This window comes from Clytia hemisphaerica, unplaced genomic scaffold (assembly GCF_902728285.1).
Source record: "Clytia hemisphaerica strain Z4C2 unplaced genomic scaffold, Clytia hemisphaerica genome assembly, whole genome shotgun sequence".
NCBI classification, from domain to species: Eukaryota; Metazoa; Cnidaria; class Hydrozoa; order Leptothecata; family Clytiidae; genus Clytia; species Clytia hemisphaerica.
Genome location: NW_027104076.1, coordinates 1,019,755 through 1,042,341, shown reverse-complemented (window position 1 = coordinate 1,042,341; position 22,587 = coordinate 1,019,755). Strand labels below are relative to the sequence as shown.

General features: G+C 38.8%; 2 protein-coding genes across 2 annotated transcripts; both read left to right on the top strand.

Moving 5' to 3' along the window:
* Positions 1-15,778: 15,778 nt before the first annotated feature.
* LOC136812548 (uncharacterized) lies at positions 15,779-17,372 on the top strand. Its single transcript, XM_067069075.1, has 2 exons — positions 15,779-17,163; positions 17,276-17,372. The coding sequence occupies exons 1-2, from the start codon at positions 15,779-15,781 to the stop codon at positions 17,370-17,372; spliced, it is 1,482 nt and encodes a 493-aa protein (XP_066925176.1).
* Positions 17,373-19,262: 1,890 nt separating this feature from the next.
* Positions 19,263-19,643, top strand: LOC136812546 (uncharacterized). Its single transcript, XM_067069074.1, has one exon. The coding sequence runs from the start codon at positions 19,263-19,265 to the stop codon at positions 19,641-19,643; it is 381 nt and encodes a 126-aa protein (XP_066925175.1).
* Positions 19,644-22,587: the final 2,944 nt, after the last annotated feature.

The window sequence follows — 22,587 nt, the reverse complement described above, 5'->3', positions numbered from 1 at the left end:
CAGAGGGTAATTTAGCAAAAAGTTAAAGGGAATTTAAATAGTGGTATGTGAAAGAAAAACCTAATCCAAATGGAGATAGAAGAAAAGTAATAGTGGAGAAACAATGAATTGCAAAAAACTTTTTTGATAAACACACTTCCGTAAGTTCATCAAAATACATACAAAATGGGGACAAATACAAAAGCAAACACATCAAATAAAAAAAAAAAAAAAAAAAAAAAAAAAAAAAAAAAAGGATACATAAACAAAACAAAACAAAACCCGAAGTCCCAGACTTGTGACTGGCATAGTGACTTTCCACGTGTTTAAGGGCCCACACTCAGTCGCCTTCGGAAAACATAGTAGAAAAAGGAACTGACCAGCAGCTTCCAAATAAATAACAGACAACAAACAGACACTACAACAAACACAATCTTACATAAAAATAGAAAAAATCACACAAAAACTGAAAAGAATAGAATCGTAAGTTGGCCGAGAACCCGGTTCGGCGTGCCGCGACGGGAGAACTGCACAGGGCAAAGAAAAGTAGGAAATGAACACCTCCGATGCTAATGCTGATTCTTTAGGATTCTAATATATATATTCCTGCATCACATTGAGTATAAATATAATTCTTGATTAAGTGACTTTAGAATCATTGTATTTTATAATATTACACATTCTTTTTTATAAGCAACCGAGTTGCTAAGGGCTCAGGCCTCAAAATGGCCCAAAAAATAAGCAACTTGCTTAGCAACCCTGAGGCCTCAAATCCAAATTAGCAACTTTTCCCTCAAGCATAAAAAATAACTTTGACACAACTTTAAAAAGAAAACCTTGAAAATCTTCGAAAAATGCCTCTACTGCCCATTAAAAATTGGAAAAATTTTGAAAAATGCAAAAATGTGCTTTTGAACCATTTTGAGCTTGAAAATTTTTAAGCAACCTTACAAGCAACTTTGGGCCTGGATTTCGAAAAATCCTTAGCAACTCCAGGCCTGACCCGAAAAATGGAGTTGCTTATAAAAAAATGTGTATGATCAAAACCTTTATCAAAAAGTGTCAATTTCAATGATAAAAAGACAAAAGAAAGTGTCATTAATTTTCTAGCTTTATAAGCTATAAACCTCTACGAATTTTTTGAGGCTAAGACGACTGTCAATTTACATCCTTTTATACAATAAGCATCACTTGCAGTATGATTAATATTTTTTGGGGAATTTGTTTGACAATATTTTTACAAGAACGTGTACTGTTGTCAGCATTATGACAATGACATAACAGTACTAAGTATTTTAACTTTGCTATAGATAGCACATCACCATTTTCATGATCTTAAAGCCAACAATATGTTTGGTACTGGCTAATTTGAAATTTGTACTTTTGAGCTACATAAATTTAACTTAAAATTTTTCGTAAATTTGTAGCAACTCCCCAACTCGAAATTTGCAACTACCCAACTCCCCAACTCACCAACTAGAAAATTACTCTCTGAAAAATACAGGGGGCTCGTTAAAAAATCCAAAAAAAAAAGATAATTGTTATACGAGGAAATAAAATTCTAAGACCAGCAGGAAAGAAATTAACGCAAAAAAAAGAATAAAGCCCCAAAAAGATTGAGAATGAACATCGAAACTAGAGCGGGATTACGTTATGAATTGTGAAGGTTGAATTTATAGAGACGAATATACTAAAAATATAAACATACTATAGTCGTTAGCAATAAAGTAAAAGAAATAGTAACCTTGTGACCCTTAACAACTAGTCTCGCAACTACAGTAAATAAACCTCCAATTAACGGACACTCTAAGAGGCGGACATCTCTGATTGGCGGACGATTTTATTTTCCCCGGCCATTTTCTAGTCAAATCCTCATAAAAAAGTTTCCAAAAGGCGGACACTCAATTAGCGGACCCTCCAATTAGCGGACAAAGTTTTATGCACGAAATAGCCAAAACCTTAATATTTTCTCTCTAATTAGCGGACATTGAACATTAAACTGGTGACAGACTTAAAAGTCTGAGACAAGAGTAATTTATTAAACTATTTTTTAAAGATTTTTTAGTTTTTTGTACAAATTGCTTTCTGCAAGTTGAAACTTTATCCAGCCGATGAATTTATATGAGCCATAAAATTGGTAAATCACTGATACCTTAACTCTTATGATTTATTTAAATCAAATTTTTACGTTTCAATAATCTTTTTCTTATTCCTCTATGGCCCAATGTCTCTAGTTTAGTACTTAAGGACCAAAATTTCATATTTTTGATCCCTTAATATTGGCTAATACCAAAATTAAGCTCATAGTTCAAAAGTTTCTAAAAGGTGGACACTAACCTGTTTCCCCGATTAGAGATTCCACTGTCGAACGTGCTAACCGCACTGGCTCAACTTCAGTATCTTTTAAATTACTCGTAGGCCCAATTGTAAACATAAACAGACAAGTTTTAATATAAGATATAGACCCCGAAATGGAAATTTTCTAAAGCCTACAGATCATTAATTAACCCTACAACCAAGTGAAGTTCCAGCCAAATTTGAGCAATTATGATTCTAGCCTCATTGACAACGCCTGAATCCTTGAAGTCTTCAGGCTGCCCCAAAGTGTCTAGCCTCGTTTTGGGCCCAAAAGACGTGACCACGCCCTAAAAATCAACATTTTGAAAAAATGAAGAAAACACCCCCAGGTATTCACCCAAGGAACAAGTGTGCAAAATTTCAGCCAAATCGAACCATTTTTGAAGTCTCCAGCGTGCCCCAAAGTTTTTAGCCTCGTTTTGGGGCTAGAACTCATGACCACGCCCCTAAAATCGAAATTTTGAAAACACGAAAAAAACACCCCCAGGGATTCACCCAAGGATCAAGTGTGCAAAATTTCAGCCAAATCGAACCATTTTTGAAGTTTCCAGCCTGTACCAAAGCTTTTAGCCTCGTTTTGGGGCTGTAACTCGTGACCACCCCCTTAAAAATCAAAATTTTGAAAAAATGAAAAAAACATCCCCAGGGATTCACCCAAGGAACAAGTGTGCAAAATTTCAGCCAAATCGAACCATTTTTGAGGTCTCCAGCCTTCCCCAAAGCTTTTAGCCTCGTTTTGGGGCTAAAACTCGTGACCACGCCCTTAAAAATCAAAATTTTGAAAAAATGAAAAAAACACCCCCAGGGATTCAGCCTAGGAACAAGTGTGCAAAATATTAGCCAAATCAAACCATTTTTGAAGTCTCCAGCCTGCCCCAAAGTTTTTAGCCTCGTTTCGGGGCTAAAACTCGTGACCACGCCCTTAAAAATCAAAATTTTGAAAAAATGAAAAAAACACCCCCAGGGATTCACCCAAGGAACAAGTGTGCAAAATTTCAGCCAAATCGGACCATTATTGAAGTCTCCAGGCTGCCCCAAAGTTTTGAGGTGACTGACACACTGACTGACTGACACACACACACTGACATTCTCAGATTCTAGCTCAACTGAAGTTGAGAACTGTAGTGCTGTCTTCATAATAGATTTTTCGCATAAACTTACATAATTACTATCCATGCGAATTCCTTTTCTGGACTTCCTTGCTTTATTATCACAAAACCTCTCCAAGCAAAAATCTACGCACCCGCCGGGTAAGTGTTTGCTGAACGCATCAAAAGCCCTTTGGATAGTAAAGGGGTTGATTTTGTGTTTTTTTGACGTCATTCCAGGACCAAAATGACGTCATCAAAGGGCTAATAAACTTTTTCCTTCACTGTAATGAGTTTTTCATTGACCTAATAGATTTTCCTAATGATTCCCGATCCAATGAGGAGTCAACCATCCCTCAATTATTTTCCAAACTCGAGATATCGCATTTTTCCACTTTGATGACGTCATCGGACCCAAATTGCCCAAAAATTTAGCCAAAAATAAAAGTCATCCCCAAGCCCTATAACCCCTTCCATCGTAATCTCCATAAAATTTCTGATCCAATGAGGGGTCAGAGACCTCTCAGTTCAGCTCCAAACTCGAGATATCCTTTTGTTTCCCGTTTGATGACGTCATCGGACCCAAATGGCCTAAAAATTTAGCCAAAATTAAAAGTCGTCATCCTCAAGCCTCATAACCCCTACCATTGTATTCTCCATAAAATTTCCGATCCAATGAGGTCATAGACCTCTCAGTTCAGCTCCAAACTTGAGATATCGCATTTTTCCCTTTTGATGACGTCATCGGACCAAAATGGCCCAAAAAATTTAGCCAAAAATAAAAGTCATCCCAAAACCCTATAACCCCTTCCATCGTATTCTCCATAAAATTTCCGATCCAATGAGGGGTCATAGACCTCTCAGTTCGGCTCCAAACTCGAGATATCGCGATTTGAAGTTTTCCCCAGATTCGTGACGTCATAGGGTCCCTTTAACCCTAATAAAGTCAACGGTCAATTCGCAAATTTCATATCTTTTGCGGTCAATGGGTAGCATATGCCCCAAGGGTCCCAAAAAACCAAAAAACGTCAATTATTTCAACGGGAAAGTGGGTTAAATCTTTAGCGAAAGATTGACACTGCAACGACTTCTCTCAAAAGATCGCTAATTTTCACTCTTTTCCCCTTGCCACTTTCGCTTTCGTTTTCAACCCAAACATAAATCTCGGTCCCGTACGAATCTCCCCCTCCCATAATGGCCCCCTCGTAGCTCATACAAAATAACGCGCTTAGTATACCAACTAGCCGGTACCCGGCGTCGCACCCGCCTGGTAAGTGTTTGCTGAACGCATCAAAAGCCCTTTGGATAGTAAAGGGGTTAATTTGGTGTTTTGTGACGTCATTAGGACCAAAATGACGTCATTATAGGGGTAATAAATTTTTCCTTTACTGAAGTAATTTTTTTGACCAAATAGATTCTCCAAATGATTCCCGATCTAATGAGGGGTCCAACCATCCCTCAAATACTCGAAATATCGCATTTTTCCCGTTTGATGACGTCATCGGACCCAAATTGCTTAAAAATTTAGCCATTTTTAAAAGTTACTTCCAAGCCCTATAACCACCTCCATCGTATTCCCCATAAAATTTTCGATCCAATGACAGCTCCAATCTCGAGATATCGCATTTTTCCACTTTGATGACGTCATCGGAACCAAATGGCCTAAAAATTTAGCCAATTTCAAAAGTCATCCCAAAGCCCTATAACCCCTTCCATCGTATTCTCCATAAAATTTCCGATCCAATGAGGGGTCATAGACCTCTCAGTTCGGCTCCAAACTCGAGATATCGCGTTTTGAAGTTTTTCCCAAATCCGTGACGTCATAGGGTCCCTTTACCCCTAATAAAGTCAACGGTCATTTCGCAAATTTCATATCTTTTGCGGTCAAAGGGTAGCATATGGGTAAAGGCCACATTTTTGGTACACCTGTCCCTTCCGTTACGCTTTTGACTTTTACTGCTCATATCTTGAAAACTAGCATTTAACTTGCAAAACTTCCAATTGATTATTGATCTGGGGTAGAAAGTGCCCCTTACAATCAGAGTTTGGCCAGCAATAGGACAGTCTTTCCTCTTACAGACCCTGCAGAAGTCTAAATTTCACATTTTTCTACGAAAAATGCAAAAAAAATAAGATTCAAAATTGTTTTTTCTTCAGACAGATGCCTTCCCATGCAAGGGGATAGGCCTCACCAAAAGGTGAGGATCACAGCACCTCCTAAAGCTAAAGTGACCACAAAAAGTATATAACTAAGATGAAAAATGAAACATACTAAAGTAGAAAAAAAAAGGGTAATCTAAAGAAAAAAAAAAAAAAAAAAAAAAAAAAAATTATATAGACAAATTTCTAATCATTGCATTCCATTCCAAACGATTTCCAGCCATAACAAACCAATTATCAACATTTATACCACATTTAGACATACATTTTCGAATTGAACGACCATACGTCATCTTAGGACATCCCCTGGGTCGTTTCGATACTACCCATGAGGAAAGCATTTTCCGAGGAAGACGATCCCAGTCCATCCTACTCACGTGACCAATCCACCTCAATTGCTGTCTATAAATATACGTTTCGATAGATTCGAGCCCAACACGTTCAAGAAGCTCATCAGTTGAGATTCTATGTAGAAATGTGTGCTTTCGATTTACTCGGCACATACTACGTATACAACCATGGTAAAAGCTACGAATCTTTCTCAATAAAGATTCCGTCATGCACCAACATTCACTACCATAAAGAAGAATTGGTAAGATTAACGAACGAAATATTGATCCTTTGGCCTTATTGGTAATATCAGATGATGCAAACAAACATTTTCTCAACATTCCAAAAGCACCACTTGCTTTGGCAATACGGGTATCCACATCCTTTCATCGGTACAATCGTTGGTAACTATACTACCAAGGTAACAAACTCGTCAACAATGGGCAAATAACGCTTTTCATCAATAATTACATCAGATAAGTCGACATTATCAAGGGTTTCAGGGTTGTCATACATGAATATCGGTTTTGCACAGAACAATATCTCCGTTTTGGAGTCTGACTTGGGATTTATTGCACCGGTATGAATTTCCATTCCGAAACGATCAAAGTGGACGATTATTGAAGTAGCTCCCTGTTGGATATGATCTCGACTCTCAAATAACAAAGCCGTATCGTCTGCATATTCCGAGTCTGGAAGCTCGAAATCTTCTCCTTTCGTGGTTGTTCTACGACCGGTCATTACAAAATCACTCTTACTCCGAAATATGCAAAACGGTTATACCACAGGATAACTTCCAGGTTTCAATCATTGCGGTAATGTAAAAGGTAACAATAGCGGTCCCAAAATATCACCTTGTTTCACACGACGATGCTGTTAATGGTACGGACTACATCGCCTATAACGAATTTCACAGTGAAGTCAGCGTGTAAAACTATTAAGAGATTTATCAATTTCAAAGGTACTCCATATTTCTCAAGTACCTTCCACAAAGCGATTCTCGGAACACGGTCGAAAGCTTTAACTAGATCTAGGAATAAAATCCAGGTCTCCAGTCCATGTTCTCGTCTTTTCTTTATGGCAGTTTTAACGGTAAACACAGCATCCATACAGCCTCTACCAGGGCGGAAACCTGATTGACTCTCATGATCTAAACTTTCCTCAATCGGTAGAAGTCTACGATGTAGAATAATTGCAATAATTTTATATGGGATATACTTCAACTGGGATAAAATATTCACTTTCAATTTTTTTTCAGTCCACCTAATATTAATAGGAGTGAGTTTTCACAATATTTTGAGTAAATACTATTTTCACTGTTGCTCAGGTTTTGCATTTTTCTAAAAAGCATGTTTTGCGACTCTGATCTTGTCCCTTCCGTTACGCAAATTCATTTTCAAGAAAATCTTTGTCAAATAGCTATAGTTTATGTTAAATTCTCACAAGTTACCATTGGGATTACTCCAAATTCAATTTGCAAACCATTATCCTCTATTTTTGACATGTTTTTTCATTGACAGTCCTTCCCATTGGAAATGTGCCTTGGTTTTGTCCCTTCCGTTACGCAAACATTAAATTGAACAGCATCTCAAGTCTTTGACTTAAAAACTTTTCCTTTTGGTTGACTACTACCTTCATTAGACTTCTTACTTGCAGGTACATTTAAACTTTATATTAACAATGTGGTGGGAGTTATCTCCTTGGAAAATTTGATGTCCCTTCCGTTATGGATGTCCCTTCCGTTACGCCTTTTTTAAAAAGGGAGTGTTACAGGGACTTGGATGTTCATTATAGTGTTTCTTTCTTCAAAGCCAAGATATCTGAAGTTATTGCATTGTTGAAAGACCTATTGTAGACTGTTCTCACATTTGCTACACTACAATGACTTCTTTTTATCTCTTAACCCTTAGGCTCCATAGGACGCGTTTTCGCGTCCTGAAACAGCCAAAATACCAATTGTCCTAAAGCTGGGGTCCCATCTCCCTAGGACTTTATTTAAAGGGAAAGAAGCCAAATGTTTTTGAAAGAGTATAAAATTACCTTTCCAATGGTACCAAAACGAGTGTCTGAATCAAAAGTTACAAGCTTTTACGCTATTTTGAAATTTCAAATTTCAAAAAAAATCATTGAAATTTTTCAAAATTTTCAAAACTACTGCGCGCTCAAAGTGTTAACCAAAAAATTTTTGATTTTTTTTTGAAGACTCCAAACTGCTCAAATACCTGAAAATGACAATTAGGAGTTATTCAAAGTTGTTTTGACCATAACAAATTTTACCAGGGGTCTCATTAACCCTTAGGCTCCATAGGACGTGTTTTCGCGTCCTGAAACAGCCAAAATACCAAGTCCCAAAGCTTGGGTCTCAGCTCCCTAGGACTTGATTTAAAGAGGATTAAACCCAATGCTTTTTGAAAGAGTATAAAATTACCTTTCCAATGGTTGGTACCAAAACGAGTGTCTGAATCAAAAGCTACAAGCTTTTACGCCATTTTGCAGTTTCAAATTTCAAAAAAAAATCATTGAAATTTTTCAACATTTTCAAAACTACTGCGCGCTCAAAGGGTTAACCAAAAATTTTTGATTTTTTTTGAAGACTCCAAACTGCTCAAATACCTGAAAATGACAATTAGGAGTTATTCAAAGTTGTTTTGACCATAACAAATTTTACCAGGGGTCTCATTAACCCTTAGGCTCCATAGGACGTGTTTTCGCGTCCTGAAACAGCCAAAATACCAAGTCCCAAAGCTTGGGTCTCAGCTCCCTAGGACTTGATTTAAAGAGGATTAAACCCAATGCTTTTTGAAAGAGTATAAAATTACCTTTCCAATGGTTGGTACCAAAACGAGTGTCTGAATCAAAAGCTACAAGCTTTTACGCCATTTTGCAGTTTCAAATTTCAAAAAAAAATCATTGAAATTTTTCAACATTTTCAAAACTACTGCGCGCTCAAAGGGTTAACCAAAAATTTTTGATTTTTTTTTGAAGACTCTAAACTGCTCAAAATGCCTGAAAATGACAATTAGGAGTTATTCAAAGTTGTTTTGACCATAACAAATTTTACCAGGGGTCTCATTAACCCTTAGGCTCCATAGGACGCGTTTTCGCGTCTTCTTTTTTGAATGCTCAGTATAAAATTTTAAAGAAAAACTGAAATGCAAGTCACATTTTCGGTTTCAGGGGTCACCTACAGTGGGTCACCTAAATTTTAGGGATCATCTAAAACTTGGGATGAGGCTTGGATGGCCCAAAACAGAGCTATTTTCAAATTTTCAGAAAATTTGTCCCTTCCGTTACGCTTATTCTATACCTAATATTTACAATTTTTAGGAGTATTTGTAAGTTTATATAGTTAGTTCTGGTTAGTTCTATCGTTTTAGGTTAAAAGATCATATTTGACTATTAAAATTCAAACTATCTTTTGAAACAAGTTTTTTCTAGTAAGATGTTAATTAAAATTTGAAAGTTGTCCCTTCCGTTACGCAAATTAGGCTACCCCTCCAACCCGAAAATGTAAATTCATGAAAAACGATTAGGAATTGGTTAAAACACTTTGTAGAAACATTTTAAGAGTAAGTTTAGTCTTATAAGTGTCTCTTTTTTGTAGAAATAACAAGTTTTTAGTTATCATTTGAAAATGAGAAAAAAATCAACCACAACAACTTCTAGGGTCCTACAGTTCTGCAAAAAGGTAATATAGAGGAGCACATACTTGATTATCATCATAGAGGTATATACACATCCAAATAAATAGGTTTTAAGCAATTTTGAGGATGAAATTTTTTTAGCGTAACGGAAGGGACAGGTGTACCAAAAATGTGGCCTTTACCCATATGCCCCAAGGGTCCCAAAAAACTAAAAAACGTCAATTATTTCAACGGGAAAGTGGGTTAAATTTTTAGCGAAAGATTGACACTGCAACGACTTCTCTCAAAAGATCGCTAATTTTCACTCTTTTCCCCTCCCCACTTTCGCTTTCGTTTTCAACCCAAACATCAAACTCGGTCACGGCACTCTCTCCCCCTCCCATAATGGCCCCCTCGTAGCTCATACAGAATAACGCGCTTAGTATATAGACTAGCCGGTACCCGGCGTCGCACCCGCCGGGTAAGTGTTTGCTGAACGCATCAAAAGCCCTTTGGACCGTGAATTTTGATGAATTTTAATCATATTAAACATCTCTTTTTCATTTTAAGAAAGAACAAAATAAAGAATATATTTTGCAGACCCGGAAAAAAAACATTTTTTTAATTCCCGAAGAAAAAACGAAAAGAAAATATTTTGCAGACCCGGAAAACAATATCTTCATTTCAGAAGAAACAACGAAAAAGAAAACATTTTGCAGACCCGGAAAACATTATTTTCATTTCAGAAGAAACACCCAAAAAGAAATATTTTTTGCAGACCGAGAAAACATTTTTCATTTCAAAAGGAACAGCCAAAATTAAAAGAAAAATTTTGCAGACCGAGAAAACTTTTTTTTTCATTTCAGAATAACACCGAAAAAGAAATATTTTTGCAGACCGAGAAAACATTTTTCATTTCAAAAGGAACAGCCAAAATTAAGAAAATATTTTGCAGACACGGAAAACAATATTTTTTCATTTCAGAAGAAACAACGAAAAAGAAAATATTTTGCAGACCATGAAAACATTTTTCATTTCAAAAATAACGCAACCAAAATTAAGAAAATATATTGCAGACCCGGAAAACATTTTTTTCATTTCAGTATAACACCAAAAAAGAAATATTATTTTTTGCAGACCGAGAAAACATTTTTCATTTCAAAAGGAACAGCCAAAATTAAAAGAAAAATTTCGCAGACCGAGAAAACTTTTTTTTTCATTTCAGAATAACACCGAAAAAGAAATATTTTTGCAGACCGAGAAAACATTTTTCATTTCAAAAGGAACAGCCAAAATTAAGAAAATATTTTGCAGACACGGAAAACAATATTTTTTCATTTCAGAAGAAACAACGAAAAAGAAAATATTTTGCAGACCATGAAAACATTTTTTTTCATTTCAGGAGAAACAGCCAAAATTGAAAGAAAATATTTCGCAGACCCAGAAAATTTTTTTGGATTTCAGAAGAAACAGCCAAAATTAAAAGAAACCATTTCGCAGACCCGGAAAACATTTTTTTCATTTCAGAATAACACTGAAAAAGATATATTTTTTGCAGATTGTGAAAACATTTTTTTCATTTCAGAAGAAACAGTGAAAATTAAAAGAAAATATTTTGCAGACCCGGAAAACAATTTTTTCATTTCAGAAGAAACAACAAAAAAGAAATTTTGCAGACCGTGACAACATTTTTTTTCATTTCAGAAGAAGCAGTCCAATTTAAAAGAAAATATTTCACAGACCCGGAAAACAGATTTTTTATTTCAGAAGAAACACAGAAAAAGAAATATTTTTTGCAAACCGAGAACGTTTTTTTTAATTGCGAAAAATGATTTAATCGGTTTAAATTTTAAATATTTTCATGCATTCAAAGAGCGATATGAATATTTTCCAAAAGGAAAAAACGTTGTCCACTGCGAAAAAGATTTAATCCGTTGAGAAGTTTTTACGCTTTAGCAATGAATATTTTCCAAAAGCGGTGAACGTTTTCCATTGCGAAAAGTGATTTAATTGGATTAAATATTTTTACGCATTCAAAGAAGGATGAATATTTTCCAAAAGGAAAAAAAATTGTCCACACATTGAAACGGCTGTGAACATTTTTCAACAGGAAATAACATTTTCCACTGCGTAAAAGATATTATCCATTGAAATGTTCTTTACGCTTAAATAGCAATTAATATTTTCCAAAAGCGTAAAACGTTTTCCTTTGCGAAAAATGATTTAACGGGTTTAAATATTTTTACACATTGAAGCGGCTGTGAACATTTTATAACAGGAAATATCGTTTTCCACTGCGTAAAAGATATATAATCCGTTGAAATGTTTTTTACGCTTCAATAGCAATGAATATTTTTCAAAAGCGTAGAACGTTTTCTTTTGCGAAAAATGTTTTAATCGGTTTTAATATTTTTACGCTTTAGAACGGCTGTGAATATTTTTCAACAGGAAATAACGTTTTCCACTGCGTAAAAGATATAATCCGTTGAAATGTTCTTTACACATCAATAGCAATGAATATTATAGCGTTTTCCTTTGCGAAAAATGATTTAACCGCTTTGAATATTTTTATGCATTCAAGTGTCTGATATATGTAGGTATATCAGAGTTTAGATACATCAGCTTGTTTTGATTTGTGTCTGCCCTGACCCTGTTGGGCTGTGATTTCTCATTTAGCCTCTATTTCATGCACCCATATATAGCTGAACAGGGTACCTGGTGAGTCCTCTTTTCAGTTCTTCACTTTTGCTGTGTTGCTGATTTATAATTGCTATCTTTATCAACTACTATTATTACAATCTTGCTGAATTTAACCATTACTGAACTTTAAATCTACTCTGCAATATGTCTACCAATGAACTATCACCAAAGTCTGCTGAACACAGATCCTCAAGAGGCTCTTAATGTCCAGGTTGCCACATCGAACGAAAGAGACATGACTTTGGTTTACCTGGACCAAACTGCACAGGTATCCCTTCACCTTCTTCTGCTTCACATGAACATTCACATTTAACCAGTCCAAATAACAATAGGGACTCTCTGCGAACTCCTCCGAACGAGTCTACCATTTTGGATAATCAGCGAAGTAGACATCCTGCCGCCCAAACCGCCCATAACCAAATAGACATTTTAAAAGAACAATTAGCTCTTCTTGCAAATGAGGAAGAAGCTCTCAGACGAGATATCCAAGAGGAGGAAACAAGGGGGGCGTACGGGACTTCGTAATACCGATATACCGATCATTTTTTCTCTCAATTACCGATATACCGGTAAATTGTTCGTCCAAATACCGATACCGATCAATTTTTCCCATTTTTCATTTACCAGAGGGGGTACTTAGGCAAAAATGGGTGCTTGGTCTGTGTGGACATTAAAGGTCGGGTTTTTCATCATCCAAAGCCTCTATAACAATTACCTACCAAACTGTAGCGTGGTGGGTAATTACAGGTTGGGGAAGGAAAAGTAGAATTTTGGCTTAAGGTGCCCCCTTGTAGGCTTATTTTGGCACCCCTTGGCCGCATTGGTATACCGAAATTTTAAGTTAAAATTTAGATCATTTTAGATGCGAGCGAAGCGAGCAAGAAAAATTTGCGACATAGTTCATCGAGATGGATTGAGTAAAGCCTAGCAGAGGCGTAGCCACGAGTTTTCGTTTCGGGGGGGGGGGGGCGAGCGAAATATTTCGACGTTTTTTAGGGGGAAATTTTCAGAGAAAGTTTTTTCGTACAATCAAGGTCATAATATTTGAGAAAAAAGGGAAATTCCCCAGGAAGTCTTGAAACCACAATCGATTTATAAGTGCTCTAAAGCAGGTTGGAAGTTTAGAGTTTTAACTCTGAGTTTTAACGCTAACTTAGGATCTGTGGATCCAAAAGTTCAAAAATAGTCGAATGAGGCTCAGAATATAGCCTGGAAGTCTGCCAACCCCTCCCAAATTGAACTATTTGATTAAATTAAAGAGATAGCCCAAAATCGGCTTTCTCGCCTGAACTTCATTCGAAAAACGAGGAAATAACCAAAATTCTCAATATATTTTGACTCTGATTGTAACTTGTGCGCCGCATGCATAGACTTTTGCTGCAAGCTCAAAGTTAGCAAGAATATGGTCACAAAAAGTGCAGAAAGCATAAAATTTCATGTCGCAGAGAATTCTCTTAGCAATCTTGGTGCCGCAGGCGAAAATTTTGGTCTAAGAAATGTCATACAGCTTAAAGAAGGCCTTAAAAGGTCAAAGGTAGCCAGAAAATCGTCAAAAACTACAGACCCCTTCACATTCTGTTTGGAAAACTTTGACCTTTTTGGTCAATTTTTTTTTTGGGGGGGGCGGGGTGGCGACATGCAAAAAGTCAATGCAAAAAGGTTGACTCTGCTTGAGCAAAGCGAGCAAAAATTTTTTCCAGAATAGACCTTAAATTTGACCAAAACTTTAGTAAAATGCTAGAAATGAATAAGAGAGTGGAAAAACCATCAAGGGATCTTGAACTTTCATCGAAAATGGGAGCTTATCTGGTGATAAAATTTCAAATAGTAGAAAGTAACGGATAAAGATATTAATTTGATACTATCTCTAGATCAAAAAAATTTGAAAGAAACTACTGCGAGCGAAGTGAGCGAAAACAAATTAATGATTTCTAAAGTTATTTCTGGTCTTAGGGCGCGATTTAAAGCGAATTTAGGATAATTTTAAGATTTGGGCGTTCAAAAAAGCTCAACTTCCCAAAAGGAAGTTATCAGTTTTAAAACAAAAGCATCCACATTCACAAAAGAATTTACAAAGGAATTACATGTCAAATGACGTTGAGCTACTTGGCAAGATTATTTGAAAACGAGGCCTGCAATGCTTCTATGCATCTCGAGGAGAGTGTATTGGTAGCCTGTGAAAGAACTCTATTGCGAGCGAAGCGAGCGAAAAAAAAAATTGCAAGATTTTAAAATTTATCTCACCAAAATTAGTCTAGGAGCGCAATGGGTCACGATCTTTGATACCGATAGTTGACCAGAAATACCGAAATACCGACATAAAAAAGGGTCTTTTACCGATACCGAGATGATCTTAAAATACCGAGTACCGATCATTTTTTTCCTCTAATACCGATTTACCGATCTAAAAAAAGGCCAATACCGATGTACCGATATCCCGTACGCCCCCCATCTACGGCCGCCCCTCCTACTACATCAGTCCCGTCTTTGACGCCCATGTTTACCGCCCACCAGGGAATCCCCCGAACCTCCACTGAACGCCCTGGAATCGGATTCGAACAAGCGTTTCTTCGAGCTCCCCAAACAACGACGACGGCTGTCCTCCCACACATCGTTTCATCACTTACATCGGCTGTGAACCCTACTCAATCATCCCTACGTGAACAATCTTTCGATCATCAACGTCCAACCATCAGTCAAAGCGAGATCTTCTTACGCCCAACAAGAACAACTGACCCAACTCGTGGTAAGCCTCTACGTATTGTTGACTTTGTTTCGAGGTTACGTCCTTCAGAAGAAGAGAAAGTGTTTGCTAGTGACAATAACTGTGTTCTTAAGCTTTCCTTGCAAGATACAAAACCAAAACTTCCATCTGTTACGATCGAACAATTTAATATAGCGAACCTTAGGATTTTTTACGAACTTTTATTTACCAATAAGCTTTCTTCCATGCAGGAGATCAGGGAATATCTTGCCTATTCTATTAAGGTGCTTGAATTGGCGACTAAGTACACCTGGCAGTCTGTGTTGCACTACGACGACGAGTTCCGAGTTTTGCAACACACTTATGGCTATCCATGGAGTACAGACCACAGTCACCTACATGAAGTTCTTCTTATGCCGCGTTGGGCTGCAAAATCTACTGCGATAGGGGCTGGTTCTGGCTCATCAAACAACCCCAACTCCTCAGGCTCCTCGAAATCATTTGTTGCTAGCCTACCGAGTGGGGAAGAAATATGCAGATTGTACAACAGTAAAAAGGGTTGTCAAAGGTCCCCCTGCAAGTACGCTCACGTTTGTAACCGGAAAGTTGGTTCACAAGCATGTGGGAAGAATCACCCGGGGTGCCTCCATTCATCATCAGGAGAAGGCTTTCAAGGCCAATGACTCCTCTCTCTGCCGTCTTTGCCTTCATCTCCGCTTGTCCTTTCTGTTTGGGAGAGGGAACTTAGAGATGATCCGGATCGAGCCTTTCTTCTTGATGGGGTCGAAAACGGGTTTCAGCTCTTGCCCTCAGATTCTGTTATCACTTCAGCGGAGATGGAGAACTATTCGTCTGCTACCGGTCCGGTCTTCAAAGAGAAAGTAGACAAAGCTATTCTCGAAGAGATTGAGGCTGGAAATTATGTTGCTGTTGATTCCAAACCGTCCATTGTCAGTGCACTTGGAGCTGTTCCAAAGCCGGACTCTGATGACATTCGCCTTATTCATGACTGTTCTATGCCTCCGGGCAAAGGAGTTAACTCCTACATTTCTGTCGAAAAGCAGTCCTTTCAATCCCTAAATGATGCTACCAAGCTAATAGGGAAGGGCTACTTCATAGCAAAAGTTGACCTTCGTCGTGCCTACAGGTCCGTTCCTGTGCACCCGGCCAACTTCAAAGCTTTAGGGTTGAAGTGGAAGCTTCCAGGCGATGATCACTTCACCTACTTTGTTGATACCCGCCTACCTTTTGGGGGTAGTAGTGCCCCGGGTATATTTCATCGCTTGACTCAATCTGTTCGTCGTATGATGGCCCGTCGTGGCTTTTCAGACGTCGTTGTTTACCTTGATGATTTCCTTGTTGTGGGAAGAACCTATGAGGAATCTGAGGCAGCTTATATGACCTTACGCAGTCTTCTATTAGAGCTTGGCTTCACCATTAGCCCCTCTAAGCTTGTCACCCCCTGCCAGAAGCTAGTGTTCTTGGGAGTTGAGATCGACACAATAAAATTGACACTTTCTCTCTCCGTAAAGAAATTATCAGACCTCAAAGACCTTTTGCAGTCTTTCAGATCCAGGGTGAAGGCTACCAAAAGACAACTCCAGCAATTGGCCGGTCGTCTGAATTGGGCCTGTAAGGTTGTTTTTGGTGGTAGGACGTTCCTTCGCCGGATCTTAGACTTGATGAACACTTTGCCTAGACAATCGGCAAAGTGTCGTCTAGGAGAGGAATTTTGGAAAGACATTGACTGGTGGCTTCAGTTTCTAGAGGTTTTCAATGGGTTTAGTCATTTTCATGACCCCCGTCCAGTTGTTGACCTTCACACTGATGCTTGCTCTACGGGGGTTGGGGCTGAGTTTCAAGGAGACTGGTTTTACTCCAATCTCCTGGTTGATTACCCGGCCTTCTCAGGCTCACACATCAATTACAAGGAGGCCTTATGTGTTGTGCTTGCTCTGAAGAGATGGGCCCCGCTTCTTCGGAACAAGGTGGTCCACATTCATTGTGACAACACAGCAGCGGTAGCAATGTTGAACAAAGGTACCACTAAAGATCCAGACATGATGTCCCACCTGAGAGAAGCCTTCTGGCTCTCAGCTATTTTCAACTTTAGCATCAGAGTGTTTCATGTCCCTGGAAAACTCAATGTCCTCGCGGACCACATTTCAAGGCTCCACATGCCCTTTCATCTTCAGGCCTTTGCTCAACATTTGCTCAATTGGTACGGCCCTTGCCCCGTAAACCTTGCTGCTATAGGGCATATGTCTCCTCCTTCCTTTTTCTTTTTGGTTGGTCTGCTCCATTCTAGGTTCTGTTTCTCCTCTGTTTTTTAGGGCAAGACATCACGTCTTCGCTCCTGAACGATGTTCTGTTTTATCGTCAGGCTACATTAGCCCCCAACACACACAAGGCCTATCGTACTCACCGTAAGACCTATCTCCGTTTCTGCTCCATGTTGGACATATCGCCTGTTCCAGTCTCTACTCTACATCTGTGCCTATATGCTGCCTATCTGGCCAGGTTCTTGTTGCCCCAGTCAGTGTGTGTCTACATAAGCTATGTTGGCCTGCTTCACAAGGACTATGGCCTGGCTAATCCCTTGACTGACAATTGGTTCCTGAGCTATGTCCTTAAGGGGATCAAGCGCACCAAGGGTTCACCTCCAGTGCCTAGACTACCCATTACCACTGACATTCTTCTCAGCCTCCGGCGATGTTTGGACCTCTCCGATAGCAAGCATGCTGCTTTTTGGGCTATTTGTCTAGTTTCGTTTTTTGGGTTATTTAGGAAGAGTCATCTCCTCCCCCTCTCCCACAAGGATTTCTCCCCTTCCACCTTTCTTGTCAGGTCAGATTTCACCCTCGGCCCCTCTACTATCCTAATCAGAGTCAGGTGGAGTAAGACTATGCAGCTGGGTCAACGCACTGTCACTATACCCTTGGTTTCCATGTCTTCTCCCCTGTGTCCCGTTTCTGCCGTTCGACGGTCTTTTCAATTGTCCCCAGGGGCGGGTCCTCAGGATCAGGCCTTTTGTTGGAGGGACTCCTTTTTCGGCTCTAACAGGACATTCACCTACAGGGATTTCATGCTCTCTCTCCGTACCTTTCTCTCCAACATTGGCCTGTCTTCGTCTCAGTACGGCTCACATTCCTTTCGGCGTGGAGGAGCCTCCTTTGCTTTAGAGGCTGGGATCCCACTTGACACGATTGCAGTGATGGGTGATTGGAAGTCAGATGCTATGTATCTGTACCTCCAGATGCCTCTGTCGCAGCGCTTGCATGCCCGACGCACTCTCTCAGATTTTCTCTCCTCTTAGTCTTTCAGACTTTCCTTCGTTGTTTTTATTTTATTTTTCCTACACCTCACTTTGGATTTGGGCCTTTTATATTTCATAGTCTATTCCTATTTTACGTGCATACTATTTTCGAAGAACTGATATGATCACTGATATGCCATGACTCTGTTCCATCCCCTTGGGTTCCCCTCGGGAGGACTGTATGTGTTTAAGTGTCTGATATATGTAGGTATATCAGAGTTTAGATACATCAGTTTGTTTTGATTTGTGTCTGCCCTGTTGGGCTGTGATTTCTCATTTAGCCTCTATTTCATGCACCCATATATAGCTGAACAGGGTACCTGGTGAGTCCTCTTTTCAGTTCTTCACTTTTGCTGTGCTGCTGTTTTATAATTGCTCCGCCAGCCCTCCCCGTCAACTACATGGGGGAAAGCTTATACATTTACTGATTGCTATTATTTACTGTACATATTCACATTATTTCATCATTAAACCTTGTGCTATTATCCTACCTTTATTTGTCGCTTATTTTCTTTGAAATGTTATTTGTTTTTGTCATTATTGTTATAGATCGTTTTCAGTAGCTATTTACATTAGATATACATGTATATATTTGTGTTTGTGTCTTGTTACAGTGTCCCCTTTTATATTTCATAGTCTATTCCTATTTTACGTGCATACTATTTTCGAAGAACTGATATGATCACTGATATGCCATGACTCTGTTCCATCCCCTTGGGTTCCCCTCGGGAGGACTGTATGTGTTTAAACGGCGATAAAAAGAAAAAAGTTCTTTAAAAAAATCCAAAAATCTGTTGAAATGTCATTTTCATTTTACACAACATTTAAAAATCAAAAAGTTGAGCACAGGCTGATGGAATGGGGTTTGACATCAATCCTGCCCGGGCATATTTTAAAATCGACTGATTGATGACCCAAAGATTGATGGCCCACCGATTGATGATCCCACCGATTGATGATCCACCGCTTGATTGCCCACCGATTGATGAACCACCGATTGATGGATGAACCACCGATTGATTGCCCACCGATTGATGAACCACCGATTGATGGATGAACCACCGATTGATGAACCACCGATTGATGGCCCACCGATTGATGACCCACCGATTGATTGCCCACCGATTGATGAACCACCGATTGATGGCCCACCGATTGATGAACCACCGATTGATGATCCACCGATTGATGACCCACCGATTGATGAACCACCGATTGATGATCCAACGATTGATGGCCCACCGATTGATTGCCCACCGATTGATTGCCCACCGATTGATGGCCCACCGATTGATGGCCCACCGATTGATTGCCCACCGATTGATGAACCACCGATTTATTGCCCACCGATTTATGAACCACCGATTGATGATCCCACCGATTGATGGCTGATCGGTTGGTTGATGATGGCCGACATATATACACACACACCGGTTCTTGGTGACCGACCGACCGATCGACGGACGGACCGACCGACCAATTCTTCTGTACAATCTCTACCAAAAAGATTTCACTTACCTGTCAAAATCATTGTTGTGGCTCGGCAGGAAGTTACTTCAAACATAATCATGGTTTTGACAGTCATTTTTCTGGTTTATAAATCAATTCCTCAAAAAACAGCCATTTTTCAGTTCCAAGCTTTGTTTTGGTTGGTTCAAGCATAATTTCCAAGAAAAACTTTGTCAAAGTTATCCACAACTTCACAGTCACTTGCCTTACAATGATTGATATCAATTTTCAAGCCATACACATGCTTTTTTGTCATGAAAAGTAGCAAAAATGTCTACTTTTTCAAGAAAATCATGTTTCATATTCCAAACCATCAAAATGTTCACAAAACATCAAATCCAGCTGCCAATGCCAGCCATGATCCACCAACAGTCTTTAACAATTACAATTAGTAAAAATTCAACACCAAACTCAAGTCAAAACAACATAAATCCACTGATCAAAACTCAAAAGAGCAGTCGGTCGGTCAGTGGCAACCGAAAATCGGTTTGTTTATGTTTTGGTTCGCCATTTTGAAGTTTCGTAACGTCTTAGATACGGATTCCGAATCCGAATCGGATCAACACAGATTTAGAGCAACGTACTCGGATTCGAGCGCGGCGTATTCGTATTTTGAGACGTATGCCGTTTCTATACGTTATAATCGTTCCCGCCGCCTCGGATAAAAATCTTTGTTTACATTTTATTCGTTCTCTGATTGGTTAAAAAGATAGTTCGTTCGTTAAAAAAAATTATTCGACTATCACAACCAATGACAAACATAATCAGGGGGTTTGCATATCACAAAATCAATCGAAACCGAGGGGTAAATCACTCGAAAAATTATCGTACACTTCTACAAAAAGTCAAAAAAAAAAGTCAAAAAAGTCAAAAAAAAGTCAAAAAGTCAAAGAAAAAGTCAAAAAGTCAAAAATAAAGTCAAAAAGTCAAAGAAAAAGTCAAAAATTCTTAGAAAAAAGTCAAAAAGTCAAATAAAAGTAAAAAAAAAGTCTTGAAAAAGTCAAAAAGTTTCTTGAATGGGCAGATGGGTGGAGCAAAATTTATGGGCGTTTGGCGTTTTTGGACAGATTTGGGCGGCAATGTTGGGTGACCGAAGGCGGTGGGCGTTTTTGTCGGGAAAAAGTCAAAATGAAAGTTTGAAAAAAGTCAAAAAAAAGTCAAAAAGTCAAATAAAAGTAAAAAAAAAGTCAAAAAGTCAAATGAAAATTTAAAAAGTCAAAAAGTATCGTACACCTTTTTTCAAGTGATTTACCCCTCGATCGAAACAATATATCTATAATAGGAATTTGCTTGTAATTTTCTCAAAATCATTCATTGCATAATAAATATTCATACATGAAAAATAACAAAACAACAAAGAGTAATGTTAAATTTAGACAACTTGAATCGCTATAAACTGTGCAAACCCCCTGACAAAAATCATTATCTCCCCTCAAAATACGAACAAAATCAGGGGGTTCGGAGATAAAAAAAACTATTGAAACAGTACTTATAATAGTAATTTGCAAACCCCCGGATTAAGACTCCATAATGGCCCCCCCGCAGCTCATACAAACACAACGCTCTTAGTATATAGACTAGCCGGTACCCGGCGTCGCACCCGCCGGGTAAGTGTTTGCTGAACGCATCAAAAGCCCTTTGGATAGTAAAGGGGGTATATAGGGTATGTAAGGGTAAGAGAGAGATAATAATGGGCTCACAGAACAAAAACTACCTTTAAAACCTGATCCAAACTCGAAATAGGTCCAATTTCATGATTTGTGACGTCATTCGTGGCCCAAAATGACGTCATCAAAAGTGTAATAAATTCTACACTTCACTTCAATGAGTTTTTTACTGACCCAATAGATTCTCCATAAAATTTCCGATCCAATGAGGGCGGGTCATAGACCTCTCAGTTCGGCTCCAAACTCGAGATATCGCGTTTTTCCCTTTTGATGACGTCATCGGACCCAAATGGCCCAAAATTTTAGCCATTTTCAAAAGTCACCCTCAAGCCTCATAACCAATCTCATTGCATTCTCCATAAAACTTCCGATCCAATGAGGGGTCATAGACCTCTTAGTTCAGCTCCAAACTCGAGATATCGGGTTTTTCCGGTTTGATGACGTCATCGGACCCAAATGGCCCAAAATTTTAGCCAAAATTAAAAGTCATCCCCAAGCCTCGTATCCCCTCCCATCGTATTCTCCATAAAATTTCCGATCCAATGAGGGGTCATAGACCTCTCAGTTCGGCTCTAAACTCGAGATATCGCGTTTTGAAGTTTTTCCTAAATTCGTGACGTCATAGGGTCCCTTTACCCCTAATAAAGTCAACGGTCATTTCGCAAATTTCATATCTTTTGCAGTCAATGGGTAGCATGTGTCCCAAGGGTCCCAAAAAAATAAAAAACGTCAATTATTTCAACGGGAAAGTGGGTTAAATTTTTAGCGAAAGATTGACACTGCAACGACTTCTCTCAAAAGATCGCTAATTTTCACTCTTTTCCCCTCGCCACTTTCGCTTTCGTTTCCAACCCAAACATCAAACTCGGTCACGGCACTCTCTCCCCCTCCCATAATGGCCCCCTCGTAGCTCATACACAACAACGCTCTTAGTATATAGACTAGCCGGTACCCGGCGTCGCACCCGCCGGGTAAGTGTTTGCTGAACGCATCAAAAGCCCTTTGGATAGTGAAGGGGGTATATAGGGTATGTGCGGGTAAGAGAGAGATAATAATGGGCTCACGGAACAAAAACTACCTTTAAAACCTGATCCAAGCTCGAAATAGGTCAAATTTCATGATTTGTGACGTCATTCGTGGCCCAAAATGACGT